Source organism: Nyctibius grandis, chromosome 18 (assembly GCF_013368605.1).
Source record: "Nyctibius grandis isolate bNycGra1 chromosome 18, bNycGra1.pri, whole genome shotgun sequence".
Taxonomy (NCBI): domain Eukaryota; kingdom Metazoa; phylum Chordata; class Aves; order Nyctibiiformes; family Nyctibiidae; genus Nyctibius; species Nyctibius grandis.
In genome coordinates this window covers 8,465,255-8,490,996 of record NC_090675.1, presented here as the reverse complement: position 1 = coordinate 8,490,996, position 25,742 = coordinate 8,465,255, and the positions used below count along the sequence as shown (strand labels likewise).

The window sequence follows — 25,742 nt, the reverse complement described above, 5'->3', positions numbered from 1 at the left end:
AGTGAGGAAACAACTGCAGGTAAGGTTGTGCAGGGTGTAATTTAACTGCAGCTGCAGCCCCGAGGACAGCTACCGTGTCCGTTTCTCAAGCCCGGTGAGGTGTGGAAATCCACCCCTGGAGCCAGACGCTGTTCAGCGCTGCCTGCCTTGCGGTTCCTCCCGACACCTGCCGTCAGCACCGAGAAACTCGAGGTCAAAGCTTTTTGTCCTGAAACCCAACAGCTGCAACTTCCCCTGAGAAAGCGACGCGTTAATCGTGATTATTTGCGATGCTGCTGCAACAGCGGCGGGAGCCGGCGCTGCCCGCGGGCGGAGGCTCCTCAGCAGCGCTGCCGCCTCGGTACCTCTCCCCTGCGTCCCGGGCCGGGAGGGCCGCTGGCCGCGGTGAGGCTGCAGCCGCCCCGGCCTCCAGAGCCGCGCGGAGGGCCCGCCGTTCCCCTCAGAGCCACCGGGCCGCTACCGGAGGCCCGCGGACCCCGGGCCGCTGCCGCCGCGTGCCGGGCGGGAGGCGCCAGCCCGCCCCCTGGCGGTGCGCGGGTGGGCCAGGCGGCATAGCGCATGCGCGGTGCGGTGCGACGGTTACGCCCCGCCTCCCCGCGCGGCCGCAGGGCGGGCTGAGGGAGGGAGGAGCTGCCCCGCTCCCCGCGAACATGGCCGGGGCCGGGGCAGGGGAAGGGGCTCGGCCTCTCCCCGGCGGCTCCTAAGCCCCGCCCCGCGCCTTCGCTTCTCACCCCCGGGCAGTGCGGTAGGGAGAGGGGCCGGGGAGAGCTTCCCCCGCCGTCGGAGCCGCCGCAATGGACGAGCAGAGCGTGGAGGTGAGCGGTTGGGCGGCGGTTGGGCTCGCGCTCCCTCAGGGAGGCGGGAAGGGCGCTGCGGGGGAAGCGCCGCTCCCCGGGGGCGCATCCCCGAGGCCGCGGGGGAGGCGGGCGGGGCGGCTGCCCCTTCTCCTCCGCGGGCGATGGCGAGTGCAGGGCCGGGCCTCTCCCGCGGGAGTCCGGGGCCGGGCATCCTGACCTGTTCAGGGGTTGGGGGGGGCTGGCGGGTGGCACCGGGGCTGCAGAGCCCTCGGCGGGTCCCCCTGCCTTGTGTGAGGGGAAAGAGGCCGGACGGCACCGAGCTGTGGGCGGCCCGAGAGGCGGGGAACAGATTGCGGCTCTGCGGTGGGCAGGGATGCGCATAGCAGGGCGCTGGGCTGGCGTGTGCGCGGGGTAGGAAGGACGCAGGGGGCGAAAAGGTGGCATTTCTGGGTGACACGCAGTTATTTTACATAGTCAGGGTTAGAAAACAAACCGGTGGAGCATCGGAGGTGCCTGTTCTGGCGGTGGATGGAGACCTGGCGCTGCCTGAACCCGTCTTGGCATCCATGAAGGCACAAAGCTCAGTGGTGTTTGTGTGTAGCCTGGGCAGCTGGCAGGCGTTGCTGTGGTCCGTATTGATAGCAGCCAAAGAGGAGAAGAATTTAAAAGACCTTATGTGATAATTTCCTGTAAATGCACGTATTGCATTTTGATGGTTTGCAGCCATTAAAGAAGATGCTAATGTGTGGGAGATACTGTGATATCTGTAAATTGAAGATACGCCTCACTTCTGTGCTGATTTATAATTTCAACTCTGTGAGGAAAATATTAGCCCATCTGAAGAATCCTACACAGTTCCATAGTTAAAGCCAGCAGGGGTTTGCTTCCTGTACAATACAAAATATAAAACTTATCCATGAAAAATCTGTCAATGTGGAAGGTAAACACTGCTTGGCATTTCAAAATCACCTTTCTCATTTTGGAAATGGAGAGGGATGAGGTGGTTGTGTTCTAGAAGAAAATGCTTCTCTCTTCAAATGGATATAGTAAAAAAATGTGTTAAATTACATTTTTATTGCCCAAGATTGATTAAATGGGGTGTGAGAGAGCCTAGAAATTGTGGGGCTAGTGCTATTGGTAGGCCTTAAAAGAATGTAAGTCTTATAAAAGTAAAAAAAATGCCCTGTCCAATTCAACCCCTCTCGTTAGCATTCTGTATAATACAAACATGCACGTACCGTGCTTTGAATTAGTTTGGTGCCGGTACATTGAAACTCGTGGGTTCAGAATCTGCAGGTACAGCACAGGTTCTTCTGGCAGCTGTTCAATCCCATGTGAACACAAGCAGGTGTATCTTGGCTACAGGAAGGCCCACTTGGAAAAAGATAAGCCAAATGATGAAACTATTCCTTGAAGAAGAATAATAGTGTTATAAAATGGGTGCTAAGAGCTGGTAGGAGAAAGTGGGGAGGAGAGCCATGACATTTGACAGCGCATCTCAGAGCTAGTTACTGTCCGTAGCTGTTTGGAATGGGGCTGCATTGATGAAATCTGTCCCTCTGCCTGCAAAAATAAATGCAACTCCGATACGTTTGAGGCATGTGGCTTAACAATAGTGATAATCTACCCTTTGCAGAGCATTGCTGAAGTATTCCGATGTTTTATTTGTATGGAGAAATTGCGTGATGCACGTCTGTGTCCTCATTGCTCCAAGCTGTGCTGTTTCAGTTGTATTCGGGTGAGTTTGCTTATTATAGTTTATTCTTGCAAGTGTATGAACTTAAAAACTACTGATCTTATGAACATATTCTTGCTGCTTTCTTGCCCTTTTTCCTGCAGTTCCAAGGATTCCTTTTTCCTGCTCTGTGCTCTTTAGTTTCCCTTTCAAAATCTTTTACAACACCCTGAGGGAAAACTAGGCAGGCTGTGCATTGCATTCAGTAGTGCTAATTATAGGGGCTATCTGGAGTAATTGCTTTTAAGAAACAGACATATAATGATCCCTTCTTTAGCATCTTTTGAGAGTCCGTGATGCCTGTATGGAAGACAAAAGTTGGGACAGGAATCAAATGTGACTTTATGTCTATCAGTATGGACCACTGGAAGGTCATAACATCACCTCTTGTCATCTTGAAGATGTTTTAAAACATTTACCAAACTGAAGTGATCAGGTAGGGGATAAATTTCTCTCAAGGGAGTCTGGTATAGCAGGCTGAAGCAGCATCTGAAGTACCTCAGTCCATTTATTAAGGTCATGGTTACCAACGTGTAACACGTCAGTTCCAAGTCCATAACGCCATGATGTGTTAGTGTAGTGGGAGAGGGTTCAGCTGAGGTGCTCAGACCTCAGGTAGTATTTCAAGAAATGGGAACAATCACCATTCACTTTGAAAGCTGTGACAAGAACTGTAGGTGAAGGATTCGTGTTACGTATTAAGAATGTTAGGTGACATATTGTGGCTGGGTGGTGAGAGATTATTCATGAGAATCTTTAAATGTAGTAGTAAACTGACAAACACAAGCCCTTCAACTGCTGAGCTTTTACACTTCTAAGTTGTAGTGGGCAGATGAAGTTCTTTCCTCAGCTACTTGTCTTTGGAGCTTTCTGGAAGAGAAACATTCCAAGGGTCCTTGTGGATTTGATCCCTGAACTGCAGGTATCTAACTTGCATATAAATAGCTCGAGAGGAAGACTAATAATTTAGGCTCCAAAAAATATGCTTGCTGTATCTTTTGCTTTCTTTTGTTGCAATGTGCTTTTTAGTCTGTGACTGTGGGAGTCTGTGCCAGGTGTGTGGTTTGTAATGGAATATTTGGTACCTCAAAATTCTCTGTATAATTTTAACTGAAGTGTCTTTGACATCTAAAGAAAAGTGGTTGCTTTGTTACTAAGATACAAATAGCAGCTTCTTCTGTGACTAACTGGTGGAACGGTTAAATTACAAATCTGTAAAAGAAAAATACAGGAAGACTGTAATAAAAAGAAGTAACTCCTGATTAATGATAGAATGTACTGGCTTGCAGTTCTTTTCTTACAGTCTATTTAAAAATGTGTTTCCTTTTTCCTTCATAGCGTTGGCTGACTGAACAGAGAGCTCAGTGCCCTCATTGTAGGTAAGGTATTTTTAATATCCAAAATAATTTATCAGGAATGGGGTGTACTGTCCTGTTATGAGCAGTCTTTTTTCATTGCAGGTTGCTATAAATTTATAAGCTTGATTTTTTGAGACTTGCTTGCTGTTACTATAAAAATTTACCCTGCTATAATACTTGCTCTAAAATATATTCTAATTTTGTGAAAAGCTAAGCAAGATCTTTGTTGTTCCCCTATTACACTGCTGTTTTCAGTGCATGCAGCTGGTGTAGTAAGAGTAACTAGATGGTGTTCCCCTTAGAACTATATTCTTCTTGGAAGAGTCAGAGACCAGAAACTTCTGTTTTCAGACTGAAATATGTACTTTCTTTTATACCTATAATTTGTGAGACTCACCTTGTGTGTTGCAGGTTTGCCTGAGAGGTAACTACGATGTGTTGTTTGGGGGGGTTGTTTTGTTTGTTGTTTTTAATGCAGTGCCCCACCCCATCCCCCCACGCCCTGGCACCCCTTAGCACTTCTAGTTCTTGAGTACCTAGCAATTCTAGCTCTTGATAGACCAAAAATTGGAAGGTAGCATATTTTTTCACCTAAGGGAAGGGAGGTATTTCAAAACAACTAACCAACCATTTCTGCAGAACTTTTTTTAATATTCAGCTTTTAAAGTATTTGATCGATAGCTTTAAAATGCTTGTAAGGAGGTAAAATATATCTACATTTTACAAAGGGGATAACTGAAGCACTGCAGTGGGGATAGTTGAGTAACAGAATAAATTGAAGAAGCACTGAGAAAAAAAATCATTTGCCCAGAATTACCCAGGAGCCTATCAAGAAATCTGGAAGTGGTTCTTGGGTTCCCGATGTAGCTATTCTGTATGTCGTTGTGGAGTGGTTCATTGTGGTTCCTGCCTCCCCCCAGCCCCCAAATGAGCAAATTAAAACATGACATTTCTTTTTTTTTTCCTGAAATAACTAGTACAGCTTCAGCTTTTTGCCTGTGACTTTTCCGATAGCGTAGAATTGATGAACTGAATTCACTTCAACGCGTCTCTTTCAGCTCCTGGAGCTGAGTTCTTGCTCTAACTCTAGCAATGCTTCTTGCAGAGCCCCGCTGCAGCTACGAGAGCTCGTGAACTGTCGTTGGGCAGAAGAGGTCACGCAACAGCTTGATACACTTCAACTGTGCAATCTCACAAAGCACGAAGAAAATGAAAAAGACAAGTAAATGGAGCATTCTTCACATAAAGCGTTTTGCAGTTTGCCTTATATGAGTGGGCTTTTGATTTCAGCTTATTATTAAAATCAAGGAACAAAATGATAACACTTACTTAAAAGCTGAATTGTGTTTACTGACTGGAAGTTGGAGTTCGCTTCTGTCATACTTAATGGAATGAGAAAAGCTCTTCAGTGTCTTTGCCTGCTGCTATTTCTAGTTTGACTCAATGCAGTTAAAATATGAGACAGGGGAAACATGAAGGGTGGTAATACTTCTTAAGGCTCTTAGCCCTTCTTAGGGACCACACATCTGAACTAAGTCTCCTCTCAATGGCTTGCTCGTTTGGCAGACCCATTAAGACTGAGGGTGCTGATTTGGTATCTCGGCACATAAGAGCAGAGAAGCTGTTCTGAGAAGATGTCTTCTAGTTCCTTGCAAAACTGTAATTGATAAACCCAGTGTGAGATCAAAGAAAATATATTAAGTCCCACGAAAAGCACTACTGCTGCTCTGTCACGTTAACTGCTGTTCATTCTCCTTCCTTGTCTTTGGAGCCTCCTGTATTTTCTGATATATTCTCTTCCTAGGAGCAACTGGCAGTACTTTCTCAGCAGGCTTTTCTCCTGGTTTTATCCCATTACTAGTGCTGTTATGTGTTTTAAGATATATTCTGGAGATTTGGAGGAGAAAACTGTGAGAAGCAGCATTGAAAAATGGACAGGGACTAATTATGTGTTCTCTACCTGCCTCCTCCCCAAGCTCCTGAATGCTGGAGAGGGAAGGGACAGGCACGTATTGGAGGTCTGGCCTGGTCTGTGCTCGGTTTCTTTATTGATGCTTTTCCTGAAATTTTAAGAAACGACAAAGATCAGTTTCTCCAAAAAGCTAACGAGCCATTGCTCTGCGGTTGCTTTAGGTTGCGTATGATTAGGATTTTAATAATGTGAAGTATGAACTTCTAGAATTCTGAGCTTGATTCATTGATGACATCCTTTATCTGCTGGGTAGAAATCCAATTTTAGTAATGTACTTTATCTCCGTGAAATACTTCCTGAGAGTATACTAAGAACAACACTTATTTTACAAAAGATTTTCACCGAATATAAGTATTCTTCTTGCAAAACTATGCTGATATTTTGTGCTTTACTCTTAGGATCGAGTAGCAAAACAAGTGAAAATGTTAAATTGAGTTTGCAGAAAATTCATAGCTATTTTCTGTTGATGATATGTGTATTTTTTTGCTTAAGGTGTGAAAATCATCATGAAAAGCTCAGTGTTTTCTGCTGGACCTGTAAGAAGTGTATCTGCCACCAGTGTGCGCTTTGGGGAGGAATGGTAAGAAGAGACTTGCTTGCTTATATGCCAGTGGTATGTTACAATAAGGGACTGCAAGGATTATGTTTGACAGCAGTTTGAAGAAATAGAAGTGGTATGAAACAGTTGTCATGGCTATTGAATTGCCGTGCAGATACCACGCCATGTAGTTGTGTGTGCATTTATAATTTAACGTGGACGTTGGTTGTGAAAGACGGTGCCTTCTGTTTATAACTAGAGAAGCAAGTTGAGTTTTTTGCTGAAAGGAGGTCAGGATTACCTTCCTTGTTATAAACCTCATGATGTCTTGGACAAGCTGTAGCTGGTGCTGAGAATTTTATGGGCAAAGGAAGAAGTCTTTCTCAGAGAATATATGTAACATTTATGTTATGTAAATATGTCCTGGCCTGTATCTTGAATATCTTCAAAGCTGTATTAGTAGCACAGTTCACCACACTGTTTATTATCCTTTCAGTTGAGTATTTCAAGGAGAGACTGCTGTCATTGTTTGGAATATAAGTAGTTAACAGTGTGCTGCCTTTGTTTGGGAAGGGTGTATTAATAATAATAATAATAATAAAAATAAGATAACCCTTCTATCGTTATTTGATTTGTTAGAGAATTGCACAGTTCTCTAACTGTGAATGAAGCAGTTTATTTTCGGAGGGCTGTTGAGACTCCAAATGACTCTTGACAGGGAGGTTTGATGGTATGAAAGCCAAATTCTTGACTTCTTATGAAGGGAAGTGAAAGACAGGCTTCCTACGTACCATCTGCTTTGGAACTTTTCCAACATGAGTGATACACTAGGAGGCTTTCTTCCCCTCTCTTTCAGTAATTTAATAGGAGTGGAATAAAGTTAAAATGGGATGCTCTATGATTTCTTCCCCAACCCCGTTTTTTCTTTTTTAACAGCATGGAGGACATACTTTTAAGCCATTGGCAGAAATCTATGAGCAACATGTCACAAAAGTAAATGAAGAAGTGGCAAAGCTTAGGAGAAGACTCATGGAATTGATCAGTTTGGTGCAAGAAGTGGTAAGAAATTGGTCCAAGATACTGTTAGGTTTTCCTGTAGTACATCATTTTCAGAGGATAACTGTAAAGTGGGAAGTGGGAACGTTGCACCATTTCACATGCTTATGGCATTTTCAGTACCTGTTCAGAAGCTGGTGCTTCTGTGAAGGTAATCAGACTATCCCACAGAGAGACGTTTTTACTTTTTAGTTATACTCTTTTTGTACAATGTGGAAAGATGAACATATTCTTAATATTTGTAATTGCCAGACAGAAAAAGATGTGTGTTAGCTAACAGGGAATTTTTCTTTTGGTGTACTCTGTTTATAAGCTAGAGTTGTGCAGTTCTTTGAAAGCTGTGTTTTTGTCAACACTTACAAAAGTGCAGTCTGCCATGCTAAGCAAGTATAAAAATGCTTTATTCTAACAGAGCTTATTTTCCTTTCTTTAGGAGAATAAACTACAAGTATGTTTGAGCCTATAGGATGGGCTGTAAAGCAGCTCACCAGTTAGAGATTTGAAGTTTGTGTACCCCCTTTTTGGGGTGAATGTGTTAGACATCCAAATGTCGACATGTTCAGCTTTGGCAGTTTCAGTGGGAATTACAACAATTCAGTACAGTTTCTTGTATTCTAGGAAGGATTATTTTTGTGTTCTACTGAATGCTGCTAAATTTATTGTGTAGTCTTTGTGCAAATAAAATAAGTTTAGTTTGTTTTTTTTTGTTTTTTAAACAAGTTTCCATATGGTTTTTGTCTGCTATTGTTCAGGTAGTTGTTTGCCACATGCAGTGATAGGTTGGCTCTGCTTCACAAGTGTGACTGTTAGATTACTAAGTGGGCTACTTGTAAGTATTTGTAAAGTGTTGAGAGGATTGTGGCTTCACCTTCCAGGGTGAAGGGCCCAATTTTTATCAAATTATTCTTGTTACCAAGAAGGTAACTTTTCTGTACTGCTCAAGTTACGGAAGAGAAACTGGCAGTTGTATTTACAAACTTTGTTACTAAGGAATCCCCATATGACAAATCTCTATGTAATGAGAAAATGTTGCTCGACTTTACTGCTAACCTTTGGTCACCCACCAGAGGGCATGCTTATGTGAAAGGCAAAGGATATTTACAACTGGCAACAGGAATAGCCTGTAATACAGCTCATCTAAAAACACCTTCTTATTTCCTTATTCTAAACATGGAAGCTTCAGTAAGACCAGGTGACTTTTTTTTTTTCCCCTCATAGAAAAATAGGACTGGAGGGAGGCCTAGGCATTTCTGGGATCTGAGAGAGTGGAGTCAACATGTACATGAGTGAAACATGCAAAAGTGTGAAGGATTTCTTTTTGTACATGTGTTTTCCTGAACCCTGTTTTAGGAGAGGAATGTGGAGGCAGTGCGTAGTGCGAAGGATGAACGAGTTCGGGAAATCAGGAATGCAGTGGAGATGATGATTGCCCGGTTAGACACTCAGCTGAAGAACAAGCTTATAACATTAATGGGTAGGTATTTGCCTGATCTGTTATGAGTAGGAGCAATATATTAACAAAGTGTAAATCTATTGAGAAACTTTCTTGCCCTGGGAATGTGACTCCTTACACACTGTGCCGTGGTTATTTGTCCTGGTCATCCAGGACGATGTAGTTGAAATGCACAAACACATTTAAATATTGTTCTGTTTCATAAAGAAAACACTTAAGTCCAGAGAAATTGTGCCTTTTAGGAGAAAAGTGTCAGCTAATATAAAAGAGAGGCTTGTCTGGATGAGAGCAAATTCAGTGAAGTCAAACCTGCTTTTTTTTTTTTTTTTTTTTGGTCCAAAAAAACACCCCAGAGCAACAAACCTGCGATTTCTGGGACACAGAATGTTTCATTACTGTCTTAACCTCGAATGAGTTCTTCACTACAGCTCTAATTAAAAACGTAGGCTTGCTTTTAAAATGCTTTCTCGATCAACCTTGGTATATTTAGAAATCCTTTACCTTAGGAGGTTCTGGGGCAGCTTCCAGGTAAAAAAAAAAAAAAGAAAAAGCTCCGTTTCTTAAAAATCCAGTGAGTATGTCTGTCTTTTTTTTTTTTTTCCCTTTAAACATGTCTTCCTTTCTTTAAACAGGTCAGAAGACATCGCTTACTCAAGAAACTGAACTTCTGGAATCCCTGCTGCAGGAAGTAGAACATCAGGTGATTACGAAAAGAGCTGAAATGTTGTGTTACATAAATCCCTCCTCAATTGGCCTTTCTTATTTATTTTTAAACTATTAATTGATGGATATTTGGTGTGTTCAAATTTGGATGAACAAAAAAAAGTACAGCGCTTGGCAATACAGCAGTCAAGGAATAACTAAACTGTAAAAGAACTATCTAATGTCACAGGAGTTTGTATTGCTGTGTTGTGATGTATTTGAGCAAGTTCTCCCAATGTCTAATTAAGTGTCCTTTCCAGATTGATTTACTTTGTTATTGTTGCCTAAACAGAGTGATAGATATGACTCGGTATTAATCAGACATCTTTTATATAAATGAGTTTAACCTAAGTGGAACATAGTTGCTGTAACTTTCGTTGTAGAATTTTAGAGTCTTAAATATTCAGGACTTCCCAAATGGGTTGCACAGGCTTTGGAGCGAGACAGAATTAGAATATCTATTTTAATTTCCTAACAGAAATTTTAGAACACATGACCATCAGCTGTCACAGGCAAATTCTTAGTCTTAAGTGCTGACAGTTTCAAGGGAAAAAAAAAACAAACAAACAAACAAATGGAAAAAAAAAAAAAGCTCCTCCAAGCTTCATTTTACGTTGTATTGTGGGTAATCTTTCTGAAGCTATGACAGACATGCAATTTGTTTGTTTAAAAACAAAAGTGGTCAAAACCTATGGTTTCTACTAATGACAGAAGGATTTTTTCCTTGTTTTTTTTTCCCATATAGTTACGATCGTGCAGCAAGAGTGAGTTGATATCCAAAAGTTCCGAGATCCTGATGATGTTCCAGCAGGTTCATCGGAAGCCTATGGCCTCGTTTGTCACTACTCCTGTCCCCCCAGACTTCACAAGGTAAGCATTGCATTTCCCTTCTGTTGTACTTTGAACTTGAAAGCCATCTCATAAAGGTTTGTTTTGCTTGTTAAAAAATGTTTAAAGTAACCTAGAGGAGAGTATCTCCCATTTGCTCTACCACTGCATGGAGGAGGATGTCCCAGTGAGTCTGGAAGGTGGATGTATTCTTAGCGTGTCAGCCTTTGGTAAAATGAGGACAGGAGAGTACCACTGTGTTTTAACATGTGGGTTTGAACGAGTGGATGATGGGTGGCTGATGGATAGGTGCTGGAGAGCTCGCCTGATACCCACCTGTACTGAAGGGGAGTCATACTTCTCAGCTATATGATTCAGTCTGTTTCTGTGTTAAACTTGATATCTCTGACTGAATTTGGGTCCAGGCTTATACACTGAAAATGAGAAACTGCTTAACTTATTCCTGTTAGTAACCTGGGCTGCAAGTAGGCTTTTCTGTTCCAGCAGGGCTTATTTTATGTCTGTAGTCCCTGCTGGGGAGTCAGGACAGTGGGTTCCAGCTGACAGGTTTTTTTCTCTTTTACACTTAGTTTACCAATTTGTCCTTTTTCTCTTATTATTGGGTCATTCAGTATGTAATTGCAAGGCTCTCATGAGATGCCTCTGCAGGTCACCTTAATTCAGAATATATAGCCAAAATCACTTCATAGCACAATTCTTCATAAAGACAGTGCTGCTGGTGCTGGGTTCTGAGGAGCTCTCAACCAGGGTTGAGGGTTTAGCCTAGCTGGCTGAAAAGCGTCTCCAAAAACTTGAAAGTAGAAGGTTTACAAGAATTCCTCAAATAATTTTGTGTTCTCAAGCAAAAATCAGTTTGTTTTTAAATGCAATCTCAAAACTATTGTCCTGACATGTTTTCTGAAAATAATAATTAAATGCCTCTCTGAGGAGAGTTTAAATCTGAATGTTCATTTTCCAATGGTAGTAAGGTATCTCCTGCTCTGAAACACAAACCATTTAAGCTTTGTGCTTTCAGCCATGCAATAGTTTCATCCTTTCTAAAACTACCAAGGAATCTTACATTAAAAATTCACCATATTAAGATATTATTAGCCATCACAGGTAAAAGGGCAAATGCTCTTAAATACTTTTGGTTGTCCCTCCCTTCATAACGTAAAATATTTGTTTTATTGTGTGATATCACATGGAGGGGTGCTGGGGAGAAGGCTTATAAATGGAATTTCCAGCAGTACTGAAATAACCCAGTGTAGTCCTAGTGAGCTTCAGTGGCTCTGGTGACTTAAATCATCATCTTAAATGCTTCTGAAGATTCCAGAAGTTGGGATTTTTAATGTCATGTTATTCAACTCTAATATGTTTATTTTTTCCACCTCCTCCCCAGTGAATTGGTTCCAGCCTATGACTCAACTACATTTGTCTTGGAAAATTTCAGGTGAGAATGTATCTTAAATTACTGTGAATATTGGGAAGCTTTTTCTGTCTCTTCTGTACATGAGTAGTGTTCTTTAAAACACAGAATAGTCTCTACAGAAAACTGTTAGATATGAACTAAGCTACAGGAATTCAATCAAAAATCTCTTGTTTACCAAGTGAACAATTAACCCTGGCTAAACTGTTATCTGAAAAGATTTTTCCATGATAAAGGCAAACATTTTTATTTTTTAAAAAAGATTGGATAATTTTGCAAGGAACACATACATTTGTATGGACACTTGACATTTTGCATGGGCCTGATACGCTGCCACATGCTCTGTGCAGCAAGAAGGATGGTTCTAGAGTGTAAGAGCACAAGTGTATATGCAGCTTATTATTTCATGGAGGGTTTTGCACATGTTTTTTCTCCTTTCTCACTAGTACGTTGCGTCAGCGAGCAGATCCTGTTTACAGTCCACCTCTTCAAGTGTCAGGACTTTGCTGGAGGCTAAAAGTTTATCCAGTGAGTTATATTTTCAACTAGAGTTGTTATCCCATCCAAAACACTTCAGTAGCATTCATGTGCTTCTCTTGTAAGGAAAATCAGTCTATTCTCATGTTGTATATAAAAAGCTGTATGAAAAGAACGTAATAAGGTTGCAGAGTTGATCACCAACCATTGGAGTGTTCCCTCTCTGCCTCCAGATAGCCAGCATGAACATTCTCAGTCTAGTTAATCTGGTTAATTTAAAAGCAATTAAAAATGGGTCTTACCAATATGCCATAGGAACTTTATTAGATATTTTTACTGTTTTTGTCTGTCTGAGTGTTTTTTGCAGATGTTTCTTGCAGAGATGAGGTATAGAATAACTTATACTTATTTGGGAAGTTGGGAGGAGGACAAGGTGTTAGTTGAAGGGGAATCTGTGTTACTGTGCATCCAGTTCTCAAATGCTGACGTTAAGACGTGTATTGTACTAATGACCTTTCAGTGGGCTGAATGTTCAGATTTCTGAAGCAGTGTCTTTGTCAGTTTTGGACTGAACCCACAAGGTGTGATCTTTCTGCAGTCCACTAGTCTGGGCAGTGCTTCCAGGAAGCTCTGGCTGCTGCTGCTGCAGCTGTGTTTGGAGAAATGTGTTAGTGGTAGAGTACAAGTTTGGTTTGTTAGTGATTTACATGGCATCTTCAGAGAACTGGATTAATCTGTTAAGCCCACGTATGCACAGAATTGTATTCTTGCAGTGCAGAGGTGGACCCCTGTGTAAGTTTTCAGACTGTTGTAAATTCAGGATTGACTACATAAGGTGTGCTGTCAGAAGGCATTAAAGTTTATTTTTTAAATGGTAAGTTGAAATGTTTCTTCAACCTAGAGGATTCAAGTTGAGCCATTCCTCTTCCTTGATTAAGGTGAGTGTGATGGAGGTTTTGCCATATTTTTTTCTTGGCTTCTGGTGATTCTAATATTGTTTCTCCATTAACTGACCTAACTTTCATGTTGCATGTTTTTTCTAAAGAAATTGCTCTTCTTTCAGAAATTAAGTAGCTTTGAAATGCAGCTGTATGTAAAATATTTCAGAACTAATGTTTAACCTGAGCTATTTTCAAGTTGAGATTCTGGGAAGAATTGGATTGTAATAAACTCCTAAGTAGATTTTTGAGCTTTTTTACTGCTTTTTCTATATGTTAAATGTTTTTCCAGTGCATTGACAAGTGTTTGTCTAGTCAGTCTTCCACTTAATTGAACCCCAAAAATGTTAATAGAGTAATTAAAGCTCTGTTTTCAGATTTATATCTGAGATACTAATACTAAACTGCATTTGTGCTTCCAGATACAAACTCCATGTTGATTCAAGTTACAGTAAGAGAGTTCTAGGTCACAAAAGACTAAAAATCAAAACTGTAGCATACCAAGTAGGCTACTGCTGCAAATTCTGTATTGATTGAAGCTGTTCTCTAAACTTCAAGGGTATATCAAGGTGTTTTGGTTTTCTGGCTTTTGCTTTCTTTTAAATCAATTTATCTCTCAATTTTATTTTATTTATTTCAAGGATGGAAATGGAGTGGTACGGGGCTACTACCTGTCTGTGTTCTTGGAGCTGTCCGCTGGATTGCCAGAGACATCCAAGTAAGCAAACCTGTAGTAAGAGCAGCCTTTTTCCGCCCCCACCATTGGCAAAGCATCTGGAGAGCTTTGCAAAGAGTGACCTCAGGTTCTGTAGTGTTGCTAGGGACTGATGCAGAGCCCTCTTGAAAAGAATAGTGAGACTTCTGTTGTCCATCGAGCTTTGAATCGTCCCCAAAGATAATATTTTAAAGTTGTTACTCAGTGGCTTTCTCGAGATAAAAAGCAAACTGGCAAAACAACTGATGAGAGTATCTGTCTCCTAGTATTTAATCCTAGAGTTGGTTTACCACTCTACCCCCTATTACTGCTTACTTCCCCCTTGTACTGTTTATATAAGGGATCAGTAAAATTTTGAGACTGAATCACCTCTCCAGCTGGGCCTGCAGGCCTCCCGGGAAGTGCAGGTCTGTTAAACGTGATGCATTCAGCAATTCTGGCATCTTTATTTTGGTATCAATACCTGTGATCTTCCCCTGCGTAGGTATGAGTACCGTGTCGAAATGGTTCACCAGTCCACCAACGATCCCACCAAAAACATAATTCGAGAGTTTGCCTCCGATTTTGAAGTTGGCGAGTGCTGGGGTTACAACAGGTTCTTTCGGTTAGACTTGCTAGCCAACGAGGGCTATCTGAACAGGCAAAATGACACGGTGGTCCTAAGGTAAGGAAGACAACTTAGTGGGGCTCCCTTCTGAGATCGTTTCACAAAGTATCACGCCTACTGTTGAAATGGGAAATAATTAAGTAGTTGAATTTAAAATACTTGTGACGTGTTTTGTCATAAATGGATTTCATTGTCATGAGCTTTAAAGAAGAAAATGTGCTGAAGGGAGTTGTGGAAACTTTGTTACATCTATTTCTTTGAGAAGTAGCTACACTTGACACTAATAAGCCTGGGCTGGAGATCTGTAGCTAACTGAATTAAAGGAAAAGGGTGTTTTCTCCCCTTCTTTAGAAGCAGTTATAGTGAGCATAGGAGAGCTGTGGGAATGAAAGAAGTCTGTAATGTAAGAGAACTAATGCTGTCAATGGAAATTTTAATGTTATGACAAAATACAGAAGCTTTATCCATCTACTTCAAATATTCTCTGTATAGTCCTACTCTTCCTCCTGTTAAATGCTTTGTAGTTCGTTAATTTTGTTAGTGTTGATTTGTGAAGGTAACTACCTCTCCTACAAAGTACGTACTGTTGCCCTTCAGTGCGTTTGGGATGCTGAGTATAGAAGTACATGTTATCTGTTAATTTATTTCACCACTAGATTTCAGGTTGTATGGTGTTCTTATGCAGGGCTTTTCAGATTTGGGGAAAAAAAAAAACAAACAAAACTTTTCAAATGTTGCTTTGAAGGTTCCAAGTGCGCTCGCCAACCTTCTTCCAAAAGTGTCGAGATCAACACTGGTACGTTGCTCAATTGGAAGCAGCTCAGACAAGTTACCTCCAGCAAATAAATAACCTTAAAGAAGTAAGTGGGATGTATATTAATGTAAAATCACCTTTTACTGACCAGCAATTACCTATTTTAGGTGACAAAGTTTGCGTTTGACAGTTATGTTTGCTTGGGTTGCTATTGGTAGTTTGATATTTGCATTATTAAAATAGTATATATGCAAGTCAACAAACTTACGTGATTTGATGATGATGCTCCATTGTCGTCTCCTGAGTATACTCTTGTCTATTCTTCTAATATTTAAGAGGCTTGCGATTGAACTTTCCCGGACTCAGAAATCACGAGGCATTTCACCTCCCGACACTCATCTTAGTCCCCAGAATGATGATGGTCCAGAAACAAGATCAAAGAAATCTGGACAAAGCACTGAAGTACTGCTTGAGAATGTTGCCACTGCAGGATTAGTGCGAGATGGCAAGGAAGACGAGGAAGAGAAGATCCAGCATGAAGACTTTAATGTAGGAATTGTCTTTGTCCTGCCTCTTTGTTTATGTATAGCTTGTCGTGATAGGATAGCAGTAGAAATCTAGGTGAACTTCTGAACTGTAAATTAGATTTATTATCCTCTGTGTGGAAGTAGGAGATAACACACTGGAGAGCTAGCAGCAGGAGATGACACTAGAGAGATGTTCCAGAACAGAGCTAATAGATCCCACCACAAAAAAGTTTCCAAGTTGCAGCTGAAAAATCCAAATCCACTTTGAGACCCTCCTAATTCCTGTGTGATAGTGTGACACGCTGCGGGGAGAGAGTTTCTGTTCATAGCTTTTGGTGAATGCATCAAAGTGCAACTGAAATGTTTCTTTTTATAAAGATTTGTTCTGGTTTTCCTGTAGCACGAGCTCTCTGATGGTGACCTGGATATAGATCTTGCTGGAGAAGAAGAAGTGAACCACCTTGATGGTAGCAGCTCTTCAGCTAGTTCGACAGCAACTAGTAACACTGAAGAAAATGATATTGATGAAGAAACTATGTAAGTAACTTAAGGTGATGATCTGAAAGGCATTTTGTCTCCCAGGGTAATCATCCTAATTCCAATGGAAACTGATTCATTTGCTGTATCACAATTACGATGTGTGGGAGATTCCAGTGCAACGTGAGGGGTGTTTCCTATGCTGGAAACAACATGAACTGGTATAGTTAACGCTGAACGTTGAATTTTCGGTCAGCTAGTTGCTGTCTTTCTGATCTCTTCATTTATTTTAGTGTTGTATTCTGTCTTTGACAAGTGATAGTCTGTGAAGGTTCTTTCTCAAAACACTATTAAGAAATCTGTTTCTGCACTGTAACAGAAGAGTTTTGGTATTGGGAAGTGTTGTAGTAGTAGGAGAGTGATAATAAAGATGGTTACTTAAACTAGAGAATTTAAGCTTCTTAGCTGAGACAATGTGAAATCCTAGAATCTTCATTAAAACATGAGAATGTGTTGTAACACTTACAAATATAGAAGTTTGTGGGATCAGATGTTACAGTCTAGATACGTATGGCACCTTTGGACTCTTGGTTAGCAAGTCAGTCATTTAATTAACACACTTTGATTTTTTTCAGTTTGTGTAGTTTGGAGTGCAGAAAATACTATTTAAGGTGTTTCTGTTGTTTTCAAGGTATGTGCTATAATGCTTAACAAGAGCTGACAGAAGCTAATATTTGTATTCTCCTTTTTCTACCCCACTCATCTCCTAAGGTCTGGAGAAAATGACGTGGAATATAGCAGTAATATGGAGTTGGAAGAAGGAGATCTTATGGAGGATGCAGCAGCCGCTGCTGCTCCTGGAGCATCAGGTATGGAAAACAGCCTTCAGAATTCCCATGTATGCGAAACACTGCTGGATTCCTTCCCCTGTTCTTCTTGGAAGCAACACCAAGCTGTGTGTTCTGCAGGCATTTCTATTTTTGGAAATGCTGCGTCATGTGGTTTGTACTGATTATTGCAGTGTAGCAGATACATTTCATTGGTCCAATTAAAAAAAAGGGGGTAATCTTCTAAATGTGTTTGTTTAAAGACGATACATCAGTTTGGAGGGAGTCTTTTCTGCCTCTTTGAAACCGCTTCCATTCTGATCAAGAGTCGACTGACAAGCAGTTTTTACTGATGTCTGTGCGCCCTCTGAATGCGTGACACATGCACTTAGGTTTTAGTGCACTGTACAGCCTACAGCACATGGAGGGAAGGAAGTAAAGAATCCTCACAAGTCAAGCAGAAATATATTTTAAATGCAGTAATGAAAAGGTACCTTAAGATTTCTTGCAGCCTAGAGATGATTATAGCCCAAATTAGCCATAGGTTAATAAGATCCTGAAAGAAATATATGTATATTTATTTATGGCAAAGATACCAGAAGTGGCATTCACTGGAAGCGGTATTTATGCTGCTGTGGAAGTCTGCTAGTGCTTGAAAGACAGAATTCCTTAACTGTCCTGCTTTTAGCTGCTGTTTCAAAGCTTCTTGAAAATTTCTTGTGAGCTGGGAAGTTGAGGGACATGCCTGTTTCCTTCTGAAAGGATAGTCCTTAGAGTAGAGCACAGTGGCTGTAGAAACAGCATTTATTTAGGAGCTTTTAGAAAGTAGTTTTTTGTTAGAAGCATATCTGATTGTTTTCAGAATCCATAAATCCGTGAAATAATACTGATGGTCTTAAGTTTCTTGGAATATTTTAATTCCTAGTCGTCTTGTAGAGCTCTGTCTTTTTGTTTTTACAGGGAATAATGCATCACCTGTGTCATGTATATGCACCCTCTCCCCGTAACTCTCCCCTAGGTACCAGCCATGGCTACACCAGTGCAAGTGGAAGACCTTCAAGGCGGGGAGGATGTACCCTAGGCTCAACAGCCAGTAGCAGTTTGCTAGATATAGATCCCTTAATTTTAATCCACTTGTTGGATCTAAAAGACAGAAATGGGATGGAGAACCTTTGGGGCCTTCAGCCACGTCCACCTGCCTCTCTTCTGCAGAACAGAGGTAACTGTACATCACATATCGGATGATTTCATTCCAACCTGCAAATGTCTCTGAGAATGCAGTCCCAGAGTTAGAAGCAGATTTGAGGAGGGGAGGGGGAAGAGGAGATGACAGACGGTCCTTCTCATTGGTAGCGAGGCTTCCATGTCCTCATCTGTGCTCATCAGTATGCTGCGCCTTACTGCCTGCTCCAGCGCGTTCTGTGTCTTAATGGTTGACGTCAGCTTGAGAACGCCACGGCAGGCAGAGTGTGAACATCTGCTGTCCTGGTAGCTGTGCGGTGCTTGCAACCTAAATGTTACGGTGCCATACTGGTACAGAAGAATACGTCTCTCTATCCCTCACTCTTACAGCAGGGCAAAAGGCAGAATTCTTACAGCTGTTAAAAAGAGATGTCTGGCTTTGTTTGGGAACAGTTTTATTTACCTCTTGTGTTCTTTTAACTTTTCCTTTGGTAAAGCATCATCCTATTCTCTAAAAGATCGAGATCAGCGGAGACACCAGGCCATGTGGCGCGTGCCACCTGACTTGAAGATGCTGAAAAGGCTTAAAACTCAGATGGCTGAAGTTCGAAGCAAAATGTCTGATGTAAAAAACCAACTATCAGAAGTGAGAAGCAGCAGTGCTGGCTCCTGTGATGGGCAGCCCAGCTTCTTCTCCATTGAGCAAGGTGCTTTAGCTGCCTGTGGAACAGAAAGCTGCAGCAAGCTGCAAGAAATAGGAATGGAACTACTGACCAAGTCTTCAGTTACCAGTTGTTACATAAGGAATTGTAAGTGCCCAGAAAAGGGGGAATCTAAATGTTACAGCTGTCAGTTGTATGGGGGGTTTATATATCCAGGCATTGGGAAATAGACCTTTTATAGTTACTTGGACTCAAGTTCAGCCGAAAGAATCCAGAATACTGCAGCAACTTGATTGAACACTTGTCACATCTTTAAATATTTTTTGCAGCTGCAAGTAAGAAAAGTAATTCCCCCAAACCTCTCCGCTCTGGAGCAGCAGGTAGTCTGTCTTTACGACGAGCTATGGACTGCGGGGATAGTAATCTTCGTGTAAAGGGAGACGGTCAAGCTTCTGAAGGTAAACAAGGTCATCTCTACCACTGTGATGGGATGCATCTTAGCGTCTGTAGTACAAAAGCTTTTCAAGAAGTCTTTTACTTGGCAACGGAAATTTTCCTGAAACTTAACATCATTGTACCTTTGATAGCTGATCTGCCGTGAAACAGTGCCACGGTGTTGACTTATCAGAATGTAAATGTGTGTTACGTGTTACTTCTGGTCTCTCTGAAGAGGTTTCAGGAGCTAACTTTATAGTGAAAATAATAGATTAAAAAGTGCTGACCCAGGCTTAAATTGTGATTTGACTTAAAGGGAATTAAAGAAAGCTCTGGAGACACGTGATGAAAGAACTGTAGGATATTAGTTTTACAGTGCCCTTCCTTAAGGGTAACGAAACGAAATACCTAACACAGCAATTGGTATTCTGCCCCTCTCTAGTGTTCAGAGAAGGAATGGGATATGACAGGTGTTTTCTTATAATGCTAAATAGATACAGAAGGCTTGGGTGAGAAGCTGGAAAATACCATAAAGCCGTTACAGAGTGTAACTGTGACTGTGCCCAGCCTCACCCTTGTCCAAGACTAGAAAGGCAGCTTTACTGTGGCCAAACGACTTCGCATCTATAGCTGGGAAAAATGACAGTGGGGAGGGTGCCTGTGTGAGTAGAAGATAAGTAGAAGATAAGTTTAACTGTGATGTTTTAAGAGTGAGGGTGGGGAAGGTGTGCTGTGCATGCACCTGTTTGGAACAGCCCTGGGGATTTAAAACAACTGGATGTTCAGTCTTTTGCAATAAGGCTGGATGTGCTTTGAGTTTCTCTCCCTCTCTTCTCGGGTGGCATAGGGAGCTCGAAGGTGAGCAGCCGGCACCACTCTCACCAGCCCCTGGCTCACAGCAGCGCTTCAGAGGCGCTGCCTAAGCCAGAGGAAAGACCTTGTGACGGTTCAGATTCTGATGTGGGAATTTCTGGCTTAAATGGCTTAGCAGCTGTAGAGAAGACTCGAAAAGCTGGTGCTCTGGGGTAAGGGTTTTATTCTTTTTTCCTTTTGTTATTTCCTCCCCCACCTTCCCTTGATCTAGAAAGAAAAAAATACCAATCTACTAACACCAGGTGCTTGTAGCATGGAAGAGAAATTACTTTGAAGTTTACTTGGTTGCTGCTGTTCCCTCTGGGTGTCAGTTTCTGGTTTTGTAACTAGGTTACAAGTCCTCTTTTCTTCTTGGTTTTTTCTTTTTCCTTTTATTTTGATCAGCTGTGGATGTAGTCTGAAACTTTGATTTGAAAGGCAGGCCCAGTCTGTTCTCCCACTATCCCTCGCAAAATATCCTCTCACTGAAAGTTATCACTTTGGATTTCTTCATGCAAGACAGTATTTGTCACTGTGACTCTACTTTTCAGCAATTTTGTAATAACTCCCTGTTGGCTAACTAAGCTAAGTGCAATGGAGTACTCTGTTGTTTGTTTGTTTTCCTAAATAGCAAGAGTCACCATCCTCATCATAAGCTTTTCCAGGTTTATTTTTTTTTTTAAGATTTTAATTGTTTCTAAATCAGTCAAAGCTGGAAGTTTAAGTGGATATGAAAGAGACTTAAACAATGAGTAAAAGGAGATGTGGCACTGAAAGGATTTGTTTCCATAGCTGGATTAAAGCTGAATTTCTAATGTGGGCTTTTGTATTTCTCCTAAATTCTTTCATAAGATCAAATTCTAAGGGATGTCACACAGAAGGAGCACAGTCAGGTGGTCTGGAAAACACCTCTGAAACTGGAGAACTGCAGGGTGTGCTTTCTGAAGGTGCTTCTGCAGGGCTGGAAGAAGGTAAGTCAGGTGTTGTCACACTGCATTTACCCTCTACGACACTCCAGTCTATAATGATCCATTTCTGTAATGGAGAGAGCTTGGAGGGGAAAAGAAAAAGAGGAAAATAAACCCAACAAACCCCCAAGCCTGTTTTCATGGCTGTAACATTTGGCAGCTGTAGTACAAATCTGAATGAGGAGAGAACATCTTCTGTGTCTCCACTGTCTGTGGAGAAATAGCGATGTCAGGGTGCAGCAGGACTGTGACGACCCAGCAGGTAACGTTAGATGGTGCCATCTGTTTCTCTGGACTGCTGGTTGCTTCCTGTACCTCTTGGTATGTCTCCAGGTCTTTGCTTTGGTGTTCAGTTGCATGGCTTTGAAAATAATTTCTTATCTAATTAAAACAGTAGCCAGTGACCTTGGCTTTTAAGTTTTCTGCCTTCAGGGACAAACCACATCAGTAACTACCTCCACATCCACTAGAATTCCTCCAGCATTTCATTTGTGTTGGGTGTTGTGGTACGTAAGCCAGTTTCCTTAGAGACTTGGAGGAAACTTTTCCCCCTCCCTTCCTGCATCCTTTCCATGCTGGAAAAAAATATTATTGCCTCTTTTTTTTTTTTTCTGAAAGTCCACGTAGAAGAGTTTTTCTTATCTTGCTAAAACTCTCCTGCCTTCCACCCCTGCACTAATTTGAATTTCAATGACTGAATTGTAGCGCAAAGCCTATATTAAGGTGCCAGCATCCATCTCTATCTGCAGTGTGCAATATTGTGTAGGAGTTGGCATTTACAGAAGGTCTCTCAGTGACAAAACTGAATTTCTGCTCTTAGTCACTGCAGCGTGATCGTGATGTGCTCCCGCAGTTCTCCTATTATAGCAGAGAGCCGAATAGGAAAATGTTTTAAAAACTGAAATAGTTCATTGTTAAAAACCCCAGGAAACAAATATTACCATATTTCTTCCTTTCAGAGGAAAAACTACAGTAGAGTTGGCATCTCCCTGAACTACTTGCTCTTTCTCAGCAATGAGTATCAGCTCTTAAGCAGTAAAAGAACAGAGCAAGCCCCTGTTGTCACCGACAAAACTGTACAAGGGAGAGTTTTGACTGCTGTCAGTGCACATCCAAGGTCTGGCAAAACAAAAGAAGCCACCTTGATTATCCACAGCTAGGGTTCGTTTTTGTAGGAAAAGCACATTTTATGTGTGTGAGGCTTGAACAGAGCATTGCTGCTTGAAGGGCCTGGTGGGTGCCTCTGCTCCACGGGTTGTCCTCCCTCTTCCCTGTTCAAAAAGCAACCTGCATTGTCTGTCCTCCTTGTAGAGGTGGGCTGAGGCAGGGGGAGCTGTGGACACCCGAGGCTGCGCTCAGCTGGTGACATGTTGGAACTGCTCCTCTCGAGCTGAGCTGCGCAGCAGAATCGGGCTGTTCCAAAGCTGGTACCCGCTGTTCTGTCACATTCCTTAGTGCTTTGGTAAACACATCTAGCTCTGAACATGCTGCTTCTCTCTTGTTCTCCTGCCAGCTCTTGGTATTTGGTATTGGTAACTCTTCGGTGTGGAAAAGTTGACTACTTCAGCTCCACAGATCTTACTGCCATCAATTCTGCCTTGTGGCTGTTTTTGGGTTTTGTTGCAGCTGGGGTGTGTCAGAAGCATGTCCTTCATCTCCTCCCAGGAATGAGCAGTGACAGTGACATTGAGTGTGACACAGAAAATGAAGAGCAGGAGGATGCCACCTCTGCCTCGGAGGGGTTTAACCATGCTTTCTCTGTCCAGTCCTCGAGCGAAGGTAAACCGAGTGCGTGAGCCCACCTTCCCCCCTCCCGCGCGTCTGCCTTGGGGCTCCCGTGTCACACAGCGCTGCGGCAGCACAGCTCGCTGGGGGTGCTGGAGAGGTATTAAAGCTCCAGCGAGCGCCAGTAGGATTTGGAACTCCTCTCTTGGGATCCTAATTAAAAAACCAGATCAAAACAGGAGACGGGAACTCTTTCTAGCATTGAGAAGTCAGTTTAGGTGAATCTCCCGGGGAAGTGTTGGAAAACCCGTAGCTCTGGTTCTTCTGAATTGGAACTCCCTGTGCACCAGGATGGGGCTGTAAGTCGGCTGGTTTGAGGGAGGTAACCCCTGCCTTGGACACGGGTTTGCATCTTAATTGGCAGGAATGTGCTTTGAGCACTTCAGTGTAGTTTGAGAAACTCATCTCATATTTCTTTGAAAAGCTTTAACCTTCTGATCAAAGCAGAAGCTGTAAGGTGGCAGCTGGTGCTGGGTGAAGCTGACTTGTGGCCTGAATAAGCGTCCCACAGCACATCAGCAGCGTGGCCTAACGACTTGGCTCAGTAATTGGAGTTTGCTCCTTTGCTGTATATCTGCAGCAGGCGCTAAAACCTCACAGCTCATCAGAAGAACCAAAACATCGCTCCTATCTGTGCTTGACTTAGAAGGGTCTTAAATTGAAAGCCCTGTGGCAGCCTTAACTCTGTGTTAAGCACATCATGTACCCGTGTGTTAGGGACGAAGGACAACCCAGCGGGCCCTGCAGGCGACGGAACGTTAACTTGCTGTGTTCCCATTGCTCATGTGGTGAAGGTTACTGGGTGTTTGGTTTGGTTTCAGCCTCGGAGCAGTGCTCAGCGTTCCCCGAGGGCGATCAAGTCGGTCCCGATGATCTCAGCTTCGTTACCGGAGAGGACAGCACCAGGTAACTGTAACTGTTTGCCCGAGCTATCCTGGGAGGTGGCTGTGGCCCTGGGGCTGCACTGTTCCCGTGCTGCTCCTCGAGCTGCAGAGATGAGAGGCAGCGTTACCCGACTGCGAGTAGGCGGGCGGGTGTTCGCACGGTCTGACGTGCTGCAGCCTGGCACTGGGAGCCCCTGCGCTGCTGCCCTGCCTCCCTGGGGCCACGTGGCTACTGGCCTTTGTAAGGCAGACTGGTGCAATGACCCAGGGCAAAGGCAGGACCGGCCGAGTTCTGCACGCTTATGTGGTCTTAAGTAGAAAACTGGATTTAAGTACCTGGCATAACATGTTGGCTGTTAAGGTTGTATTTGCTTGGAACTGCCCCGGCGTGAGGGTTTTCAGTGAGCGCTGACTTTCTTTGGAGCAGATAGAGAGCGGGCTCGGGGCCCAGAGACCTGCGGCTGGCGTCCCTGGGAAGAGGTGTGTGTATTCCCTGGAGCTTAGTCCGAGGCTGCTGGTGATGGCTGCGAGCACGCTCCGTTCTGTCAAACACCCTCCTGTGGTTCTTCTACAGTCGTCTTAAACCTGTTACTGGGGCAAAGTGACCTCTGAAGGCTTACCCTAAAGGTTGTTGCATTCCTGCTGGCTCTGCCAGCTTCAGCTGCTCTGAAACAATGTCCGAAAGGCGCTGGAGCCCTGTTCCACGGTGTGTGTCCTGTTGTGCCATTGGAATAACCGCAGATGTGTTGAATGTCCTCATTTTAAATGGGATGAACTGGTTGTGTGAGACTGCTGAGTCCTGCAGATGCCGTGGATTGAGAGTTGGGGTGAAGTAGCTGGTGCAGAAGTTGTTTTCCTCAGCCTGTGGTGTGGACCAGCCCAACACATTGCCAAACTCTGCCACTGTGCGTTGCGTTTTGAGCTGCTAAACTACTTGTGAAGCTGTGGTGGGAGCTGAGTACTCGGTTAGTGACAAAGCATGAGTAACTGTAAGCGAGCGCTGTCCCTGTCTCAGCTGGCTGTACTGACGTTATGTCTGTCTGAATGTGCCACAGTGGAAGTGCTGTACAACTCATAGTTTAAAACTGTTTGCACTTTGTTAATAAAATGAATGTTGAAACCTGCTGTGACGTTTTAGACATTTGTGTGTAAATAAGTAAAATGGTAGAGAGTGGTTGTCAGGGCACCCTGGACGTGCTCTTCAGTACCAAGTTGCTGTAATGCCCAACTGTTTGTAGAAGCCCTTTCTCTTGCCATCCACCTGGCACTTTTTTCCTGAATTATACAATGAAAAGCACCAAAATCCATTGGGGTTGTTTAAAGCTGTGTTTGCAGAAGCCAGACCAAATGCTTAAATATTGTATATTCCAATAGGAATCCAGAGTTTTTACCCCAGCTTGGTTTTGTATTTCTCAGCCCCAGGCAGGAGGTGCAGCTCTGAGCTGCGGAGCACTGAGGGTGGCCCGTGACAGGCTGCACACGATGGTAGTGGGGTGAGTGTTTACTGCTGCACATGGGCTGCATGTTGATTATTATACACGGCTCAATTAGCAGTAATCACAGAGCTCAGCCTCTTCAACACTCACAGATGCTTTCCTCCTAATAAGAGGCCCAAGCTGTAGGAAATTATTTGGATTAGCCACGTGCTCTGTTCTGGAGCTGGTGTCCAGCCTTTGCAGAGACAAGAAGGGAGCCAGCACCATCTTGCTTTGCTCACTTTACAAAGTACTTATTTCTATACAGCTGGTTTTTAAACAAGAGGTTGGGAAAGAGGCTTGGAAGAG

General features: G+C 42.9%; 1 protein-coding gene across 4 annotated transcripts; it reads left to right on the top strand.

Annotated features, from left to right (window-relative positions):
• Nucleotides 1–623: 623 nt before the first annotated feature.
• TRIM37 (tripartite motif containing 37) lies at nucleotides 624–25,545 on the top strand. 4 transcript variants are annotated; one of them, XR_011049445.1, is made up of 26 exons: nucleotides 624–815; nucleotides 2,434–2,535; nucleotides 3,871–3,911; nucleotides 4,996–5,112; nucleotides 6,355–6,442; nucleotides 7,337–7,459; nucleotides 8,807–8,930; nucleotides 9,542–9,609; nucleotides 10,357–10,481; nucleotides 11,842–11,892; nucleotides 12,315–12,396; nucleotides 13,925–14,001; nucleotides 14,483–14,662; nucleotides 15,351–15,465; nucleotides 15,696–15,908; nucleotides 16,287–16,423; nucleotides 17,135–17,232; nucleotides 18,209–18,409; nucleotides 18,870–19,181; nucleotides 19,364–19,492; nucleotides 20,317–20,494; nucleotides 21,174–21,292; nucleotides 22,916–23,068; nucleotides 23,896–23,980; nucleotides 24,386–24,923; nucleotides 25,375–25,545. XR_011049445.1 is itself a non-coding variant. In XM_068415429.1 (25 exons), exons 1-25 carry the CDS (start codon nucleotides 795–797, stop codon nucleotides 24,387–24,389), a joined length of 2,904 nt encoding a protein of 967 aa, XP_068271530.1. In that variant the 5' UTR covers nucleotides 624–794; the 3' UTR covers nucleotides 24,390–25,083. The 4 variants fall into 4 exon arrangements, 3 of the variants coding, with proteins under 3 accessions (XP_068271530.1, XP_068271529.1, XP_068271531.1); XM_068415429.1 differs by lacking the exon at nucleotides 25,375–25,545 and having other exon boundaries at nucleotides 22,955–23,068; nucleotides 24,386–25,083; XM_068415428.1 differs by lacking the exon at nucleotides 25,375–25,545 and having other exon boundaries at nucleotides 24,386–25,083.
• The last annotated feature ends 197 nt before the right edge of the window (nucleotides 25,546–25,742 follow it).